The 18,558-nt window shown below is 47.0% G+C and overlaps 1 protein-coding gene across 1 annotated transcript in view; it reads left to right on the top strand.

Moving 5' to 3' along the window:
- Positions 1 to 731: 731 nt before the first annotated feature.
- Positions 732 to 18,558, top strand: part of PIK3R1 (phosphoinositide-3-kinase regulatory subunit 1) — a 92,009-nt gene continuing 74,182 nt past the window's right edge. The window contains exons 1-2 of the mRNA XM_061129629.1: positions 732 to 871; positions 11,940 to 12,657. Coding sequence (XP_060985612.1) covers positions 12,324 to 12,657 — 334 coding nt within the window. The 5' untranslated portion in view covers positions 732 to 871; positions 11,940 to 12,323. The remainder of the gene's footprint in view (positions 872 to 11,939; positions 12,658 to 18,558) is intronic.

Raw genomic sequence — 18,558 nt, 5'->3', positions numbered from 1 at the left:
GCCCGCCTGGCTCCCGGGGGCGGCAGTGCCAGCCAGGCTCCTGGAGTTCGAGGCAGGCTGCGGGCGCCCGTCCCTCCGGTTCACCCTTTCACCCCTCCTTCACCCCCAGGCGCCACGCGGGGTGGCGCGGTTTTTCCGCCCACCCCCGCGGCCGCACAGGCCTAGCCGAGAACTGCAGGGCCTCCGGCTTTGGCGAGCCTGGATTCCGAGTCCTCCCCGCCCCAGCCACTGCGCTGGGACGCTGGGGGTTCGAAAGAGGCTGGGTGTGTTTCAAGACACCGCGATTAGAGACGCAGCTTCTAAGTCTGAACTCGTCCTCGGTCTCTCCCAGACCCGCCGCCTCCGGTCTCGAAGACGCCCGGCAGCCGGCTCAGCCCCAGGCGGGGAGCAACCTGGCCGGCCCGGCGGGCGAAAACCCAGAGCACTCGGCCGGGTCGCCCAGGGCATCCCCGCGGCTGGGGGCGGAAGGCGAGCCGGGCCGCAGGAAGGGTCAGCCGGCTCCGAGCTCCGCCCAGCTGGCTCGCAGGCCGCGCGGTGAATGGCAGCGGCGGAGGGCGCGGTGCCAGCGGAGAGGGGCGGAGCCGCGGGCGTTGGTTGGCGCGGGCTCGGAGGCGGGGCGCGCGGGGCGGGGCCGGAGGCGGGGCCTCTGCCGGGCGCTGGAGCTGCGGGCGCGCGGAGAGGAGTCGCGAGCAGCTGGAGCGGAGTTGGAGGAAGCGGCGGCCACGGCTGGCAGCGGGTTGGAGACGGCGAGCTCGGGTCGGGAACGGCTGGCGGGTCTGAGCTGGGCCAGGGGCTCATCGGAGCCGTGCGCGCCAGAGGCTGCCGGTGCAGCCTGGGCCCAGCAGAGGAAGGAAGCCGGCCGGCCGGGGAGGTAGGCGGCGGCAGCGGGTCCGGGTGTGTGCTCGGGAGGGGGAGGCGGTGCGTGCGCGCGCGGCCACAGCCGCTCTCTTCCTGTCACCAGCAGCCGCTTCTCCTTCTGCAGAACCGAGCCGGGGGAAGCGAGCCGGCCGCCGTCCTCCCTGCCGCTGGCATCTGCCGCCCTCCGGGCAGCCGCGGGTCCCGTTCGCGGCCAGCGTCCCCGCGTGCTCCCGGCTCCCTCGCGGCTCCGGTTTCCCTGGTCCTCTTCCGAGCGGGGTGTGCGCGCCGCCGGGAGCATTCGTCCCCGGAGTTGCAGGCGAACTCGGGCTTCCGCCACCTCTCCGTCACCGTACACTTTCCTGAGGGTTCCCCCAGTCGCCCGGCTGCAGTTTTCCGGAGCCCTTAAGCGGAGGAGAGCGCCCTGACCGCCGCCTTCGCGATAGCGGGCCGGATCTCTGCTTTCGCCCGCGCTCTCCGGCTGCACCCGGGTCTCTGCCCGGGCTCTTCCCCGGAGCGGGCGGGGGTCCCAGGAGCTCGCCCGCGGCCCCCGCCCTTCGAAGTTTGCCTCCCTCCTCTTCCGGGGTGGGGGCAGTGTGCCTCGGGGCGGCCGGTCGCTGGGGCCCCGCTCGGCGTGTGATGCCGCCCGGGCCTGTGGCAGGTTGTTGGAGGCAGATTTAATGGGGTCTTCGGACAGCCCGGAAATCTAGCTTTTTGTAACGTGAGGCGAGACCGGAGGGACTGGCCCCGCAATATGGAGCCGGCTAGAGGGAGCGAGAGAGCGTGGGAGCCCGAGCTGAAAGATCGTGCGGGAATTGTCTGGAATCCACAGCTCTTACGCTCACTTCTCAAGGGCAGAAACTGCCCGGCAGATCACAAGACAAAGAGAACAGGAAAGCTCAGGCCAACCGCTCCAGTGCAGAAATGTACTTTGGTAACCAGATTCGATCGTGTAATGAAAGGGTGTGAGCGGAATGGCTGTTACATGTTGAATGCAAAATGTGTGTGAACTGGATTTGGGGAAATTCTGCTTCTCTGGACGCAGTTAATATCAGAAAGCTCTCACTTTTACCGTTAATCTCTGGTTTAGCTGCAGCACTGCTGGTATATAAGTGTGAGTTTACTGGGTTTGGGGGTTTTATGACTTTAGAAGCGATAGGGGTTTTTCCGGCCTTTTTTCCCCCCCTCTCCAGTTCTTTCCTCTTTGTCAGTCTGTGCGAAGTACCAAAGGATAAAACAGTTCCGGGTTTTGAACGCAGCATTAGGTTGTCATTTCAGTGTGATGGGGCTGAAGTTTTAGTTGTCAGGCGGGACATTCACAACGTAAGTGACCCAGGCGTTCTGTGAAGTGGGTTTTTTTGCCTTTTTTTTTTTTTTTTCATTAGCTTATGTTGCGTTTTGGCAACTTTAAAGGTGATTAGGTGTTAGTTAGGAAAGGTCAGAATAGGTAGGTATCAGCTAGAATAGGCCAGAGTAGGAAGACAGGTTTATCAGTCATCATCAGGAATGTGGTGACTTCTGCACAGAAGGCCCCAAACACTGAAATCGTTGAAACACACAAATCATTGAAAGAGAGGGAAAAAAAGCACTCCTAGCCATAATTTCTTGATAGAGTACACTGTCTTGAAATAAATAGTTTTTTAAAAGCAGTAGATGATAGTTTTCTTAGGAACAAGAGTTACTTAAGCTTTGGGAAGCAAGTGGTTTGGTCATTCCAGAGAAAATACCCAGGGTAATTTTTTTTTTTTTTTTTTTTTTTTGAGGGATTCCTCTTCAATTTGCAAAGATATGTTTGGTTCAGGATCAGGTTTAAACTGGAAAGGCCTGTGGAGGAGGCTCTCTGCCTTGCAGAAATGCTGGGTTATGTCAACTACTGGCCTCTTTAGCTTCTATATGCCAATTGCAACTACAGAGTTGTACTTTTTTCCATAGAAGTATATAAATTTTTGTGAATGGAAGAAAGTTTTGTATATCTGATACTGGCTTTCAAAGTGTGTTATCATGTAGCTTTTTAACTTTCAGCTTGATTCGGGACCTGTTCTTGTCAGTTGCATAACAGATATTTGCATTGTACACATTACTATCTGCTGTTTTATCTGCTTTTGTAGAATGATGGTATCACTGTGTCTTTTCACCTCTGTGATGCAGAGAGCAGAGTTGCATTGATTAATTGTATTGTCTTTCTCTAGCTGTGTCTTTAAATTTATTAAGAACGGTAAACCCCTAAAGTATTAAGTTGATTTGGGAAATAGAAGTGGTACAGTAAGTCATAGATGATATGTTTTTGCTTATTGACAGTGGTGGTGGTAGTGCAGATTTATCTGCTGGAAATGTTAACTGCACCTAAGCTGGTTATAGAGGGTTTTGTATTTTCATGCAAGCCTGCTCCACTTACTCAAATTTTGTGTTGTTAAAAATTTTGCCCATATCTTTAATTAAAATTTCATGAATGCCATGTAATTCTTAGGCTAGTATGTTGGTCAAAATCTTTCTTGGGTATTTTAAGGGAGTATTCTAAAAAGATATCTAATCTGAAAGATTGTCCACTTGCTTATTAAAACAGGAACAATTCTAGTTCAGCTCCCATTGTGTTTGCATTTTGTCATATGCAAAATGAATTTTAGTGAAGAGATGGTCAATGAGCAGATTAAAAAAAAATTTCATGGTCAGGTAGAATATTGAAAGCTAAGATCATGTTTGCATTTGGTGTTTTGCTTTTAATTCTCCCACAACTGAGGCATACACAATGCAGAAGAAAAGGGGAAGTGCCTTTTTTAGTATATTATACATTTAAACGGGCTCCCCACAGCTCTTCTGTATTTTGGAGGACACAGGAAGGCAAGAGAATAGAGTGTCCTAGTGAAACCCTTAGAAGCCCTTACTTATCAATGGAAGGAAGGGGTTATCACCTTAGAAGGCAAGGCATAATATCATCTATATGACGGCTTTTAATAAAAAACTTAGCCTGTAATTCATTTTTGAATTATTCATCCTATTCCTTTTTCCACCCACTCCTCTGCATCCCGGTCTCCTCCACCTACATCCTAATGTGATTACTTGCCATGATTCTACCAACACTCTTATTGGAATTACTTGCTTAAGAAAGTGGCAATTAAAGGCTATTTCGCATACATGATGCCAAAGCAGCTGAAAATAGACTGTAATTACTCCTAACCATGTCTGTTTGGGTGATGTTAGGGTTTTTGTGTATTTGAAAGGATAGAGTGAGTGTAATATACCTTTTGCTTAAAAAAAAAAGAAAAATCCTAGTATAAAAACATCTTTGGAGACTTTATCCTCCCAGCATTGTTTTCCTTAAAGTATATCTACATATATGTGCTCCTCACCCCCACCCCCCACACCGGTAGTCAAAATGGTGTTCATCGTAATAATCACCCCAGAGAGTATTGCAGTCACAGGAGTCTGGCAGAAGGGAGGAGAGAGTGAAGAAAGGGAGGTGCCTGGGTCAGGCTGGACCCCTCTCCCTCACTGGACTTCAGTGGTCCCACCCTGGGCTCAGCCTTAGGAGCTAGGGCTGCAACAGGAGCAGCCCCTGCTTTCAGTCCCTGGAGAATTGTGTGAGTGGGATCACCTGTTTCCTTTGAAGGCAGGTAGGAAAGCAGCCACCACAGCTTCCTGAAGAGGAGTGTTGTCCCCTAACTCTGCCCCCTCCTCATACCACCCTCTCACACATCCCTGGCCCCTCCCAGGTCTCCTCAGCCCTGACCTCTATAGAATCACTCTCTGCCCCAGGACTAGATGGACAAAGTCCACAAGCAACCCTTATCTGTCTATCTATTTACTCTGAAAAGGAGTTAAAGAAACAGAGTTTTATTTTGGCTAGCTTCAGGAATCTTTCTGTACAGTTTGCAGAGTTTAGAAGCAGTGCCAAAGGAGAATTCTTGGCAAATGTTTCCAGTTTTAAATAGGAATTGTCTAAGTAGCAATCAATGCTAATAATAATGATAGGAGTAACGATACTGCTGCTCCAGCTGTGATTTACTAGCTGTCTGACCTGAGGCACGCTATTTAACTTCTCTGTGCTGATTCTCCTATCTGTAAAATGGAGATGATAAACTGTACCCAGAATGCAAGAATTGAATGAGTTGATATATACAAAGCTAGAAGGACAGTGCCTGGCCCCTAGTAAGCGCTGTGTCGGTGTTAATTATATTAAGCTCTGATTATCAAGCCCAGAGCTCAGTCTCTGTATAAATAATTTCCTTTCATCTTCCTAATGAACAGTGGCACAGAGAGGTTTAAGAGACTTGGTCAAGTTTGAAAATCTAGGCCCCAGTGGGGACAAGCATCTTTGAGTGTGAAGTCCAGTGCTTACACTCACCTGCTTGCTAAGAATTTTCCACAGTAACAACCTATTTTCACAAGAGGAGAGACGCTAGAGTGTCTTCTTCCTCCCTGCCATTCCAGGGCGGCCTCCTCTCAGGGCTTCCTTGCCCGGGGTGATGCAGAGAACTGGAATGGTCCACCCCAGGGCCTTTTCTGGGTGACAGGATGTGTTTCTCAGGCTCTGGAAGCCGCAGCGCAGCCTCCCTGTGATGACCACTGAGCCTGAGAAATGCGTCCAGCTGGGGCTGTGTTTCTGCGCCTCCGGCAGTGCTGGCGCCATCCCATCACTTTGCTTTCTGGAGAGCCCCATGTCCTTGTTGTTTGACCAGGGCTTGTCCTGTCCCCACACACCCAGCCCCCAGAGAGCCTGCGGGCAGGAGTCGTGGCTCAGATGCCCAATTCCCCCAGAGCCTGGCAGCCTGGCACTCGTTCTGGTTGGTTTGAAAAATGAATGGAGATACTTGAGGATGCTGATTTGGGGCTTCATCCCAGCCCATCATTTTATTTTAATTGAGATGAAATTCACACCCCATAAAATTTTACCCTGAGCCCAGCATTTTAGGTTGAAATTCATTATGTTTAATAAGAAAATTTGATTTTCATGATTTCCAGGACACCATATTTGAAAGGGGAAAAGATTTTTAGATGATGAACTGTGTTCTCTGTTTTTTAAAAAAGTGGTGTGAGTTTAGTTAGGGAGCTTGCCCTACTCAGAGCTGCCACACTGAAGATGGAAGGATGAATTGTAGGGCCGGGGGCCCAGGAATTGATCTGTAGCTTTGCAGCTGGATTGAAGGTCTATCTTGTGCTGAGAACCAGGGCCAAACAGCTGATTTCCTGGCAAGGTAGAATCACATGATCAGGATATATTCTTGGTTTACTTAAAGTGATTTGAAAATGTTCTTTATTTCTGCCTCCCCACCAAGATTTCTAAATCTCTGTCCTTTGTAAATGAGAATGAGTAAGTCAACAAAGTCAGAGGACTTTTCAAAGAGTTGTGTTTGGTTCTTTGCCCAAATGCCTGCAGGTTAGAAGGTTAAATTGAAAATTTACTTTCAAGCAGTTGTACATTAAGAAGTCATGGATTGCTTCTTGTGGGGCATCAGAAGCTACTTTATTCTGAGGAACAGAATGAGAATTGGTCAGTATTTTAGCAGAGAGAGTAAATCTGCCTTCATTGCAGGCAGTCTGTAAAAGACTTGAAAGATAGGAGCAAAATAAATTCCCATGAAGGAACTTTTGAACTGTTTCATATGATGTTCTATAAGAGTAAGTTAATTTGTTATTTGTTCCTAGGTTTTCTTTATACCTTTTGTTACAGTAACTCAGGTTATGCACTGGCTTAGAGCCTATGTCATGAAACTGCCTCCATTATTTGAAAACATTAAATTACAAATGGTGGATACTGTTGTTGTTTAGTCGCTAAGTCACGTCTGACTCTTCTTGCGACCCCATGGACTGTAGCCCGTCAGGCTCCTCTGTCCGTGGAATTTACCAGGGAAGAATACTGGAGTCAGTTGCCCTTTCCTTCTCTAGGGGATCTGCCTGACCCAGGGATTGAACCTGCAGCTCCTGCATTGCAGGTGGATTCTTTACCGTCTGAGCCGCAAGGGAAGCCCCATGGTGGATATTATCTGCATATAAAAACCTAAACTGTGGAAATAATTCCATTGGAACTGAGTGGAAATAGTTCAGTGGACAGGTGCATGTAGCCAAAGAGGTTAGAGATATAAGCTTGTGAACCTGGGGAACATATAGTTTGGGCTCCACACTGACCACAGGCCAGTAATCTAGGCACTGCCAGTGTCCGAGGTTGCAGAGATTTCTGCTGTGCTGGTGCGAATCTGAGGGGGAGAGAAAGACAACTTGCCAGTCCTCTGAACATCATCTCCCTGGTGGCTGTGGATGATGATTTACATCTCCCTCCCCCACCGCCCAGGAGGGACTGAGTTGTCAGAAGTTGTACAGTGAGAGGACTGGGGTAGCAGCAGGAGGCAGTTAGGTGACAGAAGCTGAAGCCTGTAGAGCAGAAATGGACAGGATTCCAGAAGAGGGCAGCCTTCTAGAAGTTCAGTTCAGTCGCTCAGTCGTGTCCGACTCTTTGCGACCCCATGAATCGCAGCACGCCAGGCCTCCCTGTCCATCACCAACTCCTGGAGTTTACTCAAACTCATACCCATCGAGTCGGTGATGCCATCCAGCCATCTCATCCTCTGTCATCCCCTTCTCCTGCCCCCAATCCCTCCCAGCATCAGAGTCTTTTCCAATGAGACAACTCTTCGCATGAGGTGGCCAAAGTATTGGGGTTTCAGCTTCAGCATCAGTCCTTCCAGTGAACACCCAGGACTGATGTCCTTTCCTTTCCCTTCTCCAGAGGATCTTCCCAACCCAGAAATAGAACCGGGGTCTCCTGCGTTGCAGGCAGATTCTTTACCAACTGAGCTATGAGGGTAGCCCTTCTAGAAGTTCGGTGCCCAATATTTGATTCACCCGCTTATGGACTTGTTTGGCAAGGATGCATCTCAGTAAAGTCTCTTTGGAAGAAAATCTGCATGGTCAAGGATGCTGAGTCTCGGACTTGAGGGCACTCCTGCTGAGTTATAAAGGCTTCTCTTTGTGCAGGTGTTTTATTGTGAAAGAGCCACAGATGCCAATAAGGCCACTACCACAGAGAGTAAAAAGCAGAAGATGAGTTTGAGAGGTCTGAGTATGTAGGCACGGAATCTACATGGGTGACCTTATTGACGTATCTGGCCATCCATGGGCATCCAGGGAAACTGAGTTTGAGCAGCAGGTTTAAGAATGTTAAAAGTGATGACTCTGGAGCCAGACTGTCTGGATCTGAACTCTAGTTTTACCTGTCACTTGCTGAACGTTTTCATGGCCAAGATATCACAGCCCAGACACAAACTCTCTGCACCTCATTTCCTCTTGCTTAAAGTGAGAATGTTGGTAGTACCCACCTCATGGTTACTGACCCATTTTAATACACATATAGCTCCCAATAAATATTTGATGGTGATGGTTGAATGGGTTAATACATCTATAGCTCCCAGTATTAGATGATGACCATGATGACAATGACATCATTTAATTGGGCGTGGCCATCAGGAGAAAGTGTACATCGTGCAGCAGAGAAGCCACATGCCCCCTCCCTCTAGCCAAGGCTTCTCTGTACCTCTCCATAGGATGCCCTTCACCTGCCCCCCAGATGGCTAGGCAGCTCTTCCTCTTAATTGGCTTCTTTTAATTGCTCTCCACTCACTTAATTGCCACTGAATCATGGCTGACCTTGGATTGTTTTGATTGGTCTTCCTGGCCTTGATGGTGAAGTCCCAGAAGATAAGAGTGTGCTACTTGCAGCCCTAGAGTCATAGAAGATCCGGGGATGTTTTTTTGTTTTTTCCTTCGGTTGAGGGCCCAGAATTCTGCACAAGATTCTTATACACAAAGTAAGGTGGTTCTTACAAATGGTGAGGGAGGGGTTCTTTGTAGAGACAAGTCTCTGGCATCTAAGGCGAGGATTGTTATTGCTGTCTTAGAGTCTAGCAGTTGCTAGAGTCTTAGGCTTCCTCAGGGTTCTTTATCTCTTTGCAGGGATTTAGCTTCAGGCCAGTGTAAACATAGTTTTTAGGTTTATAAAACCGTGAGCAGACCTAGAGGCTTTTCGTACAACAGTGTCCCCTGGTGCAGGACATGCATAGCTGCAGAGATATGTCATGAGCAAGCCTTGGCAGTTTGCTGAGGCTTTTTAGAGGGGAGAGGAGGAATTGCAGGGGACAGGGAAGAAGGGAGAGAGGGATCATTATACAGCTCATTCTGTTAAGAATCTCACCAAACTGGCCTTCTGGGTTGTTGAAACAGGAAGCCATAGGCAGCAGCTGCCGGAAAGATCTACCCAGCCTACCAGTTGAGGATTCCCGCCCCCCCCCCCCCCCAAAAGACATAAATTGCCAGGAAAAGCTAACAAAAATTTCAAGGCAAATTTGGAGGAATTAAATTATTCTTAGGCATATTGCCTGGTTTCCAGGCATTTAAAGATATGTAGATTTCCATGTTCTTTAGAGTTCTGTGTCTCATTTGTAACAGAGTCCATTAGTACTAAAAATGGGATTTGCTAGTTCTACATTTTCGTGTGAATTTATGCAGTGAATATTTAATTTGATTCTGGATCTGGCAAAAGGAGAGGCTGTCTTCAAACATAACATAGTTTATTTTTCTCATATGCTCTGCTGGCTGCTTTAATTTTTTTTCCTCTGCCGACTGAAATGCAAAGTAGAATACTACCCCAGATTAATATTCTTGCTACACAAAGATCTCCAGTGTTTGTTTTTGCTTCTTTTAATATGTAACTCTCCTAAGAGCGTTATTGTATTACAGCTAAGAGGCTTTAGCCATGTAAAGTTGAATGCTTTACACTTCTGAATGCCAGCATAACAATTAATCTGTGATTAGATTTTGCTTCTTAAGATGCCTGCGCCGCAGAGTACCTATAATATTATACTTCTAAAGGGTTCCACTCTTGAAAACTTACAAAAGCTCTCTTTGACATAGCACACCGACATTGTGAGGCTATTGTTTTCATTGCTTTATTGTTCAGCCAGCTTAACTGAAACCGTGAGTTTGCTTTTCCTCTTTATGACCAAGATAACGTGGAGAAATGAACGGGGTGCGCATAGTGTGTCCCAGCGCACGCTGTTCTCTGCTGTTCTAGCGGCAATCCAAGCTGCTTACTGCCTATCTTAAGAGAGTCTCTTGACTCTGAGCCCTCTGCCTCCACTAGTTAAAAAAAAAAAAAGCAGAAACTTTCATCTTCTCCTCCACTGAACTGTCTCCATAGAGTGATCTGCAGCAGCTATCTGCTTTCTCTTTATTCCTTAACTCCTTAAAGGTGTGCTGCAGTCCATGGGGTCGCAGAGTCGGACACGATTTAGCAACTGAACATCAGATCCTCTATACCATCAGACTAGAGTGGCTTGCTCTGCTTTTCTGCCATGAGTCCACGATGGACGCAGCCCTGGGGTGACCGAGCCCTGCCTATTTTACACTCCCAGAGGCCTCTGCAGGATTTAGTCTTAGAGATCACCTGAACCCTCTTATCCCTCATTTCCAGGACATGGCATTGTCTCCAGACCTTGACTTTCCCATTTCAGCAGCATTCAGTGAGCCTCAATGTTTCATCCTTGGATCTTTTTTTCTTGAACTTTTAATATTTTTTTTCTGAGTTCCTTCATTCCATTGAGTTTCCTTGTGTCTTATTTGCAGCTGATTATCAAACTTCAGGTGTGTTCCCTGTCCTGAATCACAGACCAGGTTTTCAGCTACTCACACGTGGGTTTGGATGCTCAGCATCACTTCTAGCCCACCAAGGCCTCCTGGCTTCCCTTTGCCTGATACTGGTATCTATGGTTTTCTCATGAACTCAGGATCAGTCACCCTTTTTGCTCTCTGTCTCTCTTTTTAAAAATAATATATCATTTTTATTGCTTTTTAATATCAAACAGTAATAACCTTTGGGATAAAGGAGAAAGTGGGAAGGAGAGAACATTTTTCCTTTTTATTTTGTACTTTTCTGTACAGTTTATACTTTCTACTTTGCTTTTTTTTTTGCTTGGAAGTTACCAACAAAATGACCTGTGGTCTGGTATTATATACTAAATGTCTGTGTCTTTTTTATTTCTTTGTATTACTACATACTAACATGTTGCTAAACAGACACACAAGTAAATATTTCTTGATTATCTGATGTCATGTTGAAATGAGTTCTAAAACAGTGGATGGAGTAGCTGATCTCTAAGCACCAGTAGTCAGATCGTGCCTTGAACCTTCACTCAGCTCTGGAGGCTGGGAAGAGCCCTTCCTCTTGGCTTCTCTGTGGTCCTGTTCCTCGTCATGCTGTGGTCTCTCCGTCTCCCCCACTGGGATGCAGTGTCCTAGTCCCAGGTACTTCTCTTTCTCCATCCATGTTTCAGCACTGCTATGCCCCCCCCCCCCCCACCTCTTTGTCCCTTTTCAGTTCCCTCCTTTCCACACCTTCTCCTGCCACTTTGGTTCATGCCCTCGTGGCCACTTGCCCAGATGGCTGCAAAACGCCTTGCCTGGCTCTCCCCATCTGTCTCTGTGACAGCCCCTCCCGTGCATCAGGATTAGAGTGAGATTCTTCACATGTAACCCTGGTCCTGTCTGTCCCCTTTCTCCATGCCTTGTCCTGGCTCCCCATTGCAGTTAGCATCACTCATGAAGTCGCATGCGTGGTGTCATAAACCCCTGCTTATCTTTCTAACTCGGATCCGATGCCTCCTCTTTGGCCTCGCACGTATTGGACTGCCTGTTCTGGCTCTTAGCAGAATGTGACACGCGCCTCCTCACAGCTTCACCTAAGTTCACGCCGCATGTTCTTTCCGTCTTCAGATGCCTGCTCTCCCCTGTTTGAACTCCCTAGCGTTCGGTCTCTGCTCTCTTAGGACATTTACCTCGGGTTACGTTTCTTTGGGTCCCTTCTTGTCTCAGAGATGTTGCCACGTGCCAGCAGCCCTCTCAGCCCGCCGAGCATTCTTAGAAAGCAGGGACTGCCTGCCTCGCTCATCTTCGTTGTGTACACCGCGTCACGCGCAAGGACGCCGGCCCATGTCCGTCTGCCAGACTGGTTAAGCACTTGTTGAATGGCAGTCCGAGGCCAGAGTCTCGCAGATGGCCCGTGTGCCGCTCATTCATAAGTCTTGTTTTCCCTTTGCTAGGTGCAGCTCGCATGCGGCGTGCCCCGGTCAAGTCAGACGACAGATGGGCAGCGTGACGAGAGCGTCAGAAAGGATTGGGCCTCGCCGGGGGCGTCAGCCTGGAGTCGGCGTGTTGACGAGTCGCTGAAGAGGAAGCCGGTGGGGGGACCGCAGCCACAGAGGAGGAGCGCCTTGACTTGAGTCACACCCTTCATGGAGGACAGATGGACGGCCGGATGGCCAATCACCTCTCCTCCTAAGCCTTTGGAGATTGACGCTTTGCCCCCTGCTGGAGGTGTGTCAGGAGCCTTCGCGCGCACTCTGAGTTCACTCCCCGTAGACACGTCAGGGTAGACTGCAGTGCGCAGCCGGCCTCAGCCGTCGCATGGTCCCGGGTCTGCAGCCATGAGCGCGGAGGGATACCAGTACCGGGCGCTCTACGACTATAAAAAGGAGCGGGACGAGGACATTGACTTGCACCTGGGGGACATACTGACTGTGAACAAGGGGTCCTTAGTCGCTCTTGGATTCAGTGATGGCCAGGAGGCCAAGCCTGAAGAAATTGGCTGGTTAAATGGCTATAACGAGACGACAGGGGAGAGGGGAGACTTTCCGGGAACCTACGTAGAATATATTGGAAGGAAAAAGATCTCGCCTCCCACACCAAAGCCCCGGCCACCTCGACCCCTTCCTGTTGCCCCAGGTCCTTCAAAAACTGAAGCAGACAGTGAGCAACAAGGTCAGTATTGACGAGTGATTGCTTCATGACTCCTTTTTTTTTTTTTAAAGGAAAAGTCTCAGATTGGTTGCTGCTACTGCTACTGCTGCTAAGTCTCTTCAGTCGTGTCCGACTGTGTGTGACCCCATGGACTGCAGCCTACCAGGCTCCTCCGTCCATGGGGTTTTCCAGGCAAGAGTACCGGAGTGGGTCGCCATTGCCTTCTCCGCTCAGATTGGTTGGGCTGGGATAAAATGCTCTGGGCAGAAATTGTTTTAGCCGCTTTACTTGAATTTACATATGGTGCATAAAAGCTGGTTAGTTATTACATGGCTAGAAATTTGTGTTCATGGGGTGGAGAGTTGTTATAAAAATAGGACATGATATCTGAGAAACTGTTTAGTGAACGTCTCTGAACACGATTAGAGTCACCGTGGAATCAAACACCTATTGCATTCTTACTCATGTAATTGGTACTGTATATCCAAATAATCATTAGGGAAAAGTAGAGGGTAAGGTTAATGTAAGTATATTTAATGGAAAATGATCTTCATGGAAAATGGAGAGAGTAATAAAATGACCACAGAACTCAGCAGAGAAGAAACCAGTGTTTTTATAACCTGGTGTCTATCTCTTGGTTTCTTCTCCAGGAGTACTGGCTGAAGCTTAAACTCGATCCTGTAGTTAGTATAGAGGCACAGGGAACCTCTTCCGCCTGGTTCATGTCATCTGTTCATGAGAAAAAAAGAAGCCACTGAATGTTTATCTCAAATGGAAACCACCTTGATACACACCCACTCATGGTTTCTTTTTCCTTTATATGTATAATTTTATTCATTTATTTTTGGCTGTACTGGGTCTTCATTTTCCCTAGTTGTGGCCAAAAAGGGCTACTCTCTAATTGCAATGCTTGGGCTTCTTGTTGAGGTGGCTTCTCATGTTGCAGAACACGGGCTCTAGGGCACTTGGGCTTTAATAATTGTGGTTCCCAAGCTGTAGAACGCAGGCTCAGTAGTTGAGGCACATGGACCTAGTTGCTCCGAGGCATGTGGGATCTTCCCAAGTCAGGGATTGAACCCGTGTCTCCTGCATTGGCAGCCCGGTTCTTTACAACTGAGCCACCAGGGAAACCCCAAAACCCGCTCATTGTTGGTTGGAGATGGTCCCCACTTCAGCTCTGAGCACAGCTGTTTCTTAAGGCATTTCACAGGGGCAAGCGTTTTGCTGCTTTGCTGTTAACAGCCTTGTCAAATCATTTCTTCACTAGTAAATCTCAAGCATTATTCCCCCTGTATAATTTTTTGCCCACAGACTGAGAAAGGTATGGAAAGATGTGTTTCTAATGGGTGGACTCAACTGCAGTGGTTTTTTGTCAAGTAAAACTGACTGTATTTCTGGATAAGCTCCTGGTACTCTTGCGTCTTCTTTAACACTGACTTATTCTAGCGCAAATGAATGAAGTACCAAGAGTGAAGAAGCAGAATGCAAGGGTAAGTAGAATTGGGAATATTTTATAAAAGTCAAGGAACTCACTAAAGATACTTGAGGAGAAGAGCTTTTCTCTTCCATCACAACCCAACAGGGATACTTGTTTTATAAACATTATACCATTTGTTAGAAGTAATGCCCAAATGATACATTTAACTTGACAGTTCAAAACAAAAGTTAGTTTTTCTTTCTAGATAAGTCAAAAAAGTTTGACAGATATATACGTAATTTTGTCAACCATTCTGTTTCTTGCATAGCTTCACTTAGCTGGGGAGGAGGTATGTGCATAATTGTTTATTTTTTTCCTACCAACTACATATTCTTCATTTGACTTTTGATATTTTAAGTTAGAGACACTTCCTTATATGGAGACTGATTCAAAAGGAAAAATAATCAGCATGTGAAAGATTCAGTCAGTTCAGTTCTGTCACTCAGTCCAGTCCGATTCTTTGCAACCCCATGGACTGCAGCACACCAGGCTTCCCTGTCCATCACCAACTCCCAGAGCTTGCTCAAACTCATGTTCATCGAGTCTGTGATGCCATCCAACCATCTCATCCTCTGTTGTCCCCTTGTCTCCCTGCCTTCAATCTTTCCCAGCATCAGGGTCTTTTCCAGTGAGTCAGTTCTTCGTATTAGGTGGCCAAAGTATTGGAGCTTCAGCTTCGGCATCAGGCCTTCCAATGAATATTCAGGACTGATTTCCTTTAGGATTAACTGGTTTGATCTCCTTGCAGTCCAAGAGACTCTCAAGTCTCTTCTCCAACTCCACAGTTCAGAAGCATCGATTCTTTGGCCCTCAGCTTTCTTCATAGTCCAACTCTCACCATCCATACATCTCTACTAGAAAAACCATAGCTTTGAATAGCCGGACTTTTGTTGGCAAAGTAATGTCTTTGCTTTTTAATATGTTGTCTAGGTTTAATATGTATGTCTAGGTTATAGTTTTTCTTCCAAGGAGCAAGCATCTTTTAATTTCATGGCTGCAGGCACCATCTGCAGTGATTTTGGAGCCCAAGAAAATAAAGTCTGTCACTGTTTCCATTGTTTCCCCCATCTCTTTGCCATGAAGTAGTGGGATTGGATGGCATGATCTTAGTTTTTTGAATGTTGAGTTTTAAGCCAGCTCTTTAACTTTCCTCTTTCACTTTCATCAAGAGGCTCTTTAGTTCCTCTTCACTTTCTGCTGTAAGGGTGGTGTCATCTGCATATCTGAGGTTATTGATATTTTTCCTGGCAGTCTGATTCCAGCTTGTGCTTCATCCAGCCTGGCATTTCTCATGATGTACTGTGTATATAAGTTAAATAAACAGGGTGACAATATACAGCTTTGACGTACTCCTTTACTGATTTGGAACCAGTCTGTTGTTCCATGTCCGGTTCTAACTGTTGCTTCTTGACCTGCATACAGATTTCTCAGAAGGCAGGTAAGGTGATCTGGTATTCCCATCTCTTTAAGAATTTTCCACAGTTTTTTGTGATCCACACAGTTAAAGGCTCTGGTGTAGTCAATATAGCAGAAGTAGATGGTTTTCTGGCACTCCTTGCTTTTTCTGTGATATAGCGGTTGTTGGCAATTTGTTTTGGCTCAGATGGTAAAGAAACTGCCTCCAATGCTGAAGATCCAGTTTCGATCCCTTGGTCAGGAAGATCCCCTGGAGATGGGAATGGCTGCCCTCTCGAGTATTCTTGCTAGAGAATTCCATGGATGGAATTCTATGGGCTAGAGTCCATGGGGTCACAAAGAGTCGGACACAACTGAGCGACTTTCACTTCATTTTCATTTGTCACAGTTTGGGACTTCCCTGGTGGCTCAGATGGTAATGCAGGAGACCAAGGTTGGATCCCTGGGTTGGGAAAATCCTTTGAAGAAGAGAATGACTACCCACTCCAGTGGGTACTCCAGTATTCATGCCTGGAGAATTCCATGGACAGAGGAGCATGGTGGGCTCCAGTCCACGGGGTCACAGAGTCGAACATGACTCAGTGACTAAGCATGCACACATTACGAAAGATTACAAAATCGTAAACATATCTGAGTTGGAGTAGAAAAGATTATTTAAAAGGTGGAAAGGGATGCCTTGCCAAGATTAGGGACAAAAATTTTGTAAAAATAACTGCTAAACAAAAATTGCATTTGATATCTGCTGTCAGGTGTAACTTCATTTGATTATAGCATATGGAAAAGCCAGTTTTTCCTTCAAGTTTTCTCTTTGTAAGATATAAAATATTTTATAATGCTTTCTTTCTCATGTACTGTGGTAACAATTGAGATTTTTAACAGCTTTTACTTTTTTTTTTAATGCATAGAAAGTTAGAGTAAAATGAAAAATTTTAGCAGAGTTTAATAAGAAAGAGACTCATAATGTGCACTAAAGTAAAGAGCAGGCCTGAATATAAATGAGAAATTAGGAGCCATTGAAAGGTTGAAAAGGTAGTATCGGGAGGTTGGGTAGGGAGTTGAGATGCTAAATATTAGATTTTCTAGAAATTTTAATCTTGTCTTCTGAAGAGGATTCAGCAGCTTATGCTAGTTGCATGTCAGATTGATGGGGAAAACAGTTGTAAGGACAGATTTGTTGGAACCTGTGGGACTCTAATTTCTTTTGCCTGAGAGTGTGTTTATTTGAAAAGTGTTTGCAGGGACAAATTATGTGAAGGTGAGAAAGGATGGTTCTTTTCCTACTGTAATTGAATTCTTCGCCTTTTTTCCATTTTTACTCCTTTACCCGACTTAGCCTGCTTTTTAGGTTTGACTGTCTTTATTTTATTGAGGAGTTACCCCTGTGACTTGCAGGTCTCTTTCGTGGAAGGAGTGTCCTGGGGATGGTGGGCACGGCACCCCCACCCCCATGAGCTTGGAATAAAAGGAGGCTGCAGGGATGTGCCTTTAAGGCTCCTCACTGCCTACCCTCTTTGTCAAAGGAAGTTGTCCGTAAACTCTGCCCACAAGTAGAATCTGTGTGAGAAGTTCCCCCTTAGATATCAACATGCTTTCCCCACTTTTCTTGTATGTTCCTAGAAATAAAGCTGTCATGTTCCACTTTGGGGAAGAAAAGAGGGTCACAAACCCATGGAAGGTCTGGCACCCAGTTCCTCTCCGGAAACGGTACCGTCCTCCTATCTGGTTCGCGTGCAGTTTTCTTACGAAGCGCTGGCCTCTTGTCTGGATTGAGTTTGTACACTGGATCCCCTTGTGTTTCCTGGAGTTTAAATAAACTGAGCGCCTATTCTGTGCTGAAAGCAGGATGAACGATGAAGTCAGGACCTGAGAGAGGTGGCGTGCCCTCTGGTGCACCTCCCAGCCCCCCTCAAGCCGCTCTCCCACCCTGTGCTCTGCTTAGACACGCTCTTGGCTGATCTCCTCTCCACTCTTTGCTTAAAGCTTTCTTCTCAGGGAGACTGGCTCTGCCCACCTCAGTCTCTCGTGGCAGCCTGCCTCTCCGCTTTGGCAAAGCATTTGTCATCTGACTTACTACAGAATTTACTTGTCGTGTCATTTCTTTATTTTCTGCTCCCTCAGGTAGCCTGTAAGCCCCATGAGGGCAGGGGACTCTCCATTATCCCAGCAGGGCCGTAGATGCTCAGTGGGTGGACAGATGCTCGCTGTTGAAATGCATCATCTAACTGGTTCACAGCCCACGTGACTGTGGAAATGAGCCATGTGCTTTGTAAGTCAAGTCTGTCGCAGCCCATTTCTGTTTTTAGACATCATGGTTTATTGTTCATTCACATCATTCACATCTGAGGAATCTTGCAGTCTTGGCTTTGACCGGTTGCCTGGTTGTCTCCAAAGCTTATTTTTTGTATCCCATTTCCTAGAACTGGTAGTTCTTCTGGCAGGAAAGTTTGTGGAGCTGAGAGTGGGCTCTGTCAGCCACTTAAGCAAAGTGAATAGAACTTGTGTCAAGATCAGCAAGTGTCCTCGGGCACAGATTTTATGCTCTCACTCTCCGTCTTTTATCTCCTCTTTGCGTGGAAGCTAAAGTTGCAGCTCTGAGCAGCACATTTCATTTTCCCAAAACCCAGTCAAACCCTGTTTTACCTTCTCTGGAGAGACCCTCTTCCCTGCCTGGTGAGGTGATGGGTGTGCACAGTGGGTGGTACTCGTGAGCTCTGAAAAAGCCATCCTTCCGCCCTCTCTACACCAGGCTGCTCGCACAGGACAAGGCATTCCCATAAACACAGCCCTCTTCAACCACGCTGCCGTATTTCCCCTGACACCAGGAAATGAGTTGATGGAAGTGGGGATTTAGGGATAAGAGAATCAAAATGTGTTTCTTTCAGATAGCGTCCAGTGGGGCTATTTCTCAAGACAGTCTTCTGCAGTCCTTTAATTAAAGTCACGCTAATGTGGAATATTTAGACTAGCGAGATTCCATGACCACGTTGGTTTGTATAGGATGTTGAAATCCGCTAGCCTGAGTGATCACT

The sequence above is a fragment of the Dama dama genome, chromosome 25 (assembly GCF_033118175.1).
Source record: "Dama dama isolate Ldn47 chromosome 25, ASM3311817v1, whole genome shotgun sequence".
Taxonomy (NCBI): domain Eukaryota; kingdom Metazoa; phylum Chordata; class Mammalia; order Artiodactyla; family Cervidae; genus Dama; species Dama dama.
Note: the sequence above shows the minus strand (reverse complement) of the source record. Positions and strands in the feature narration are given on the sequence as shown.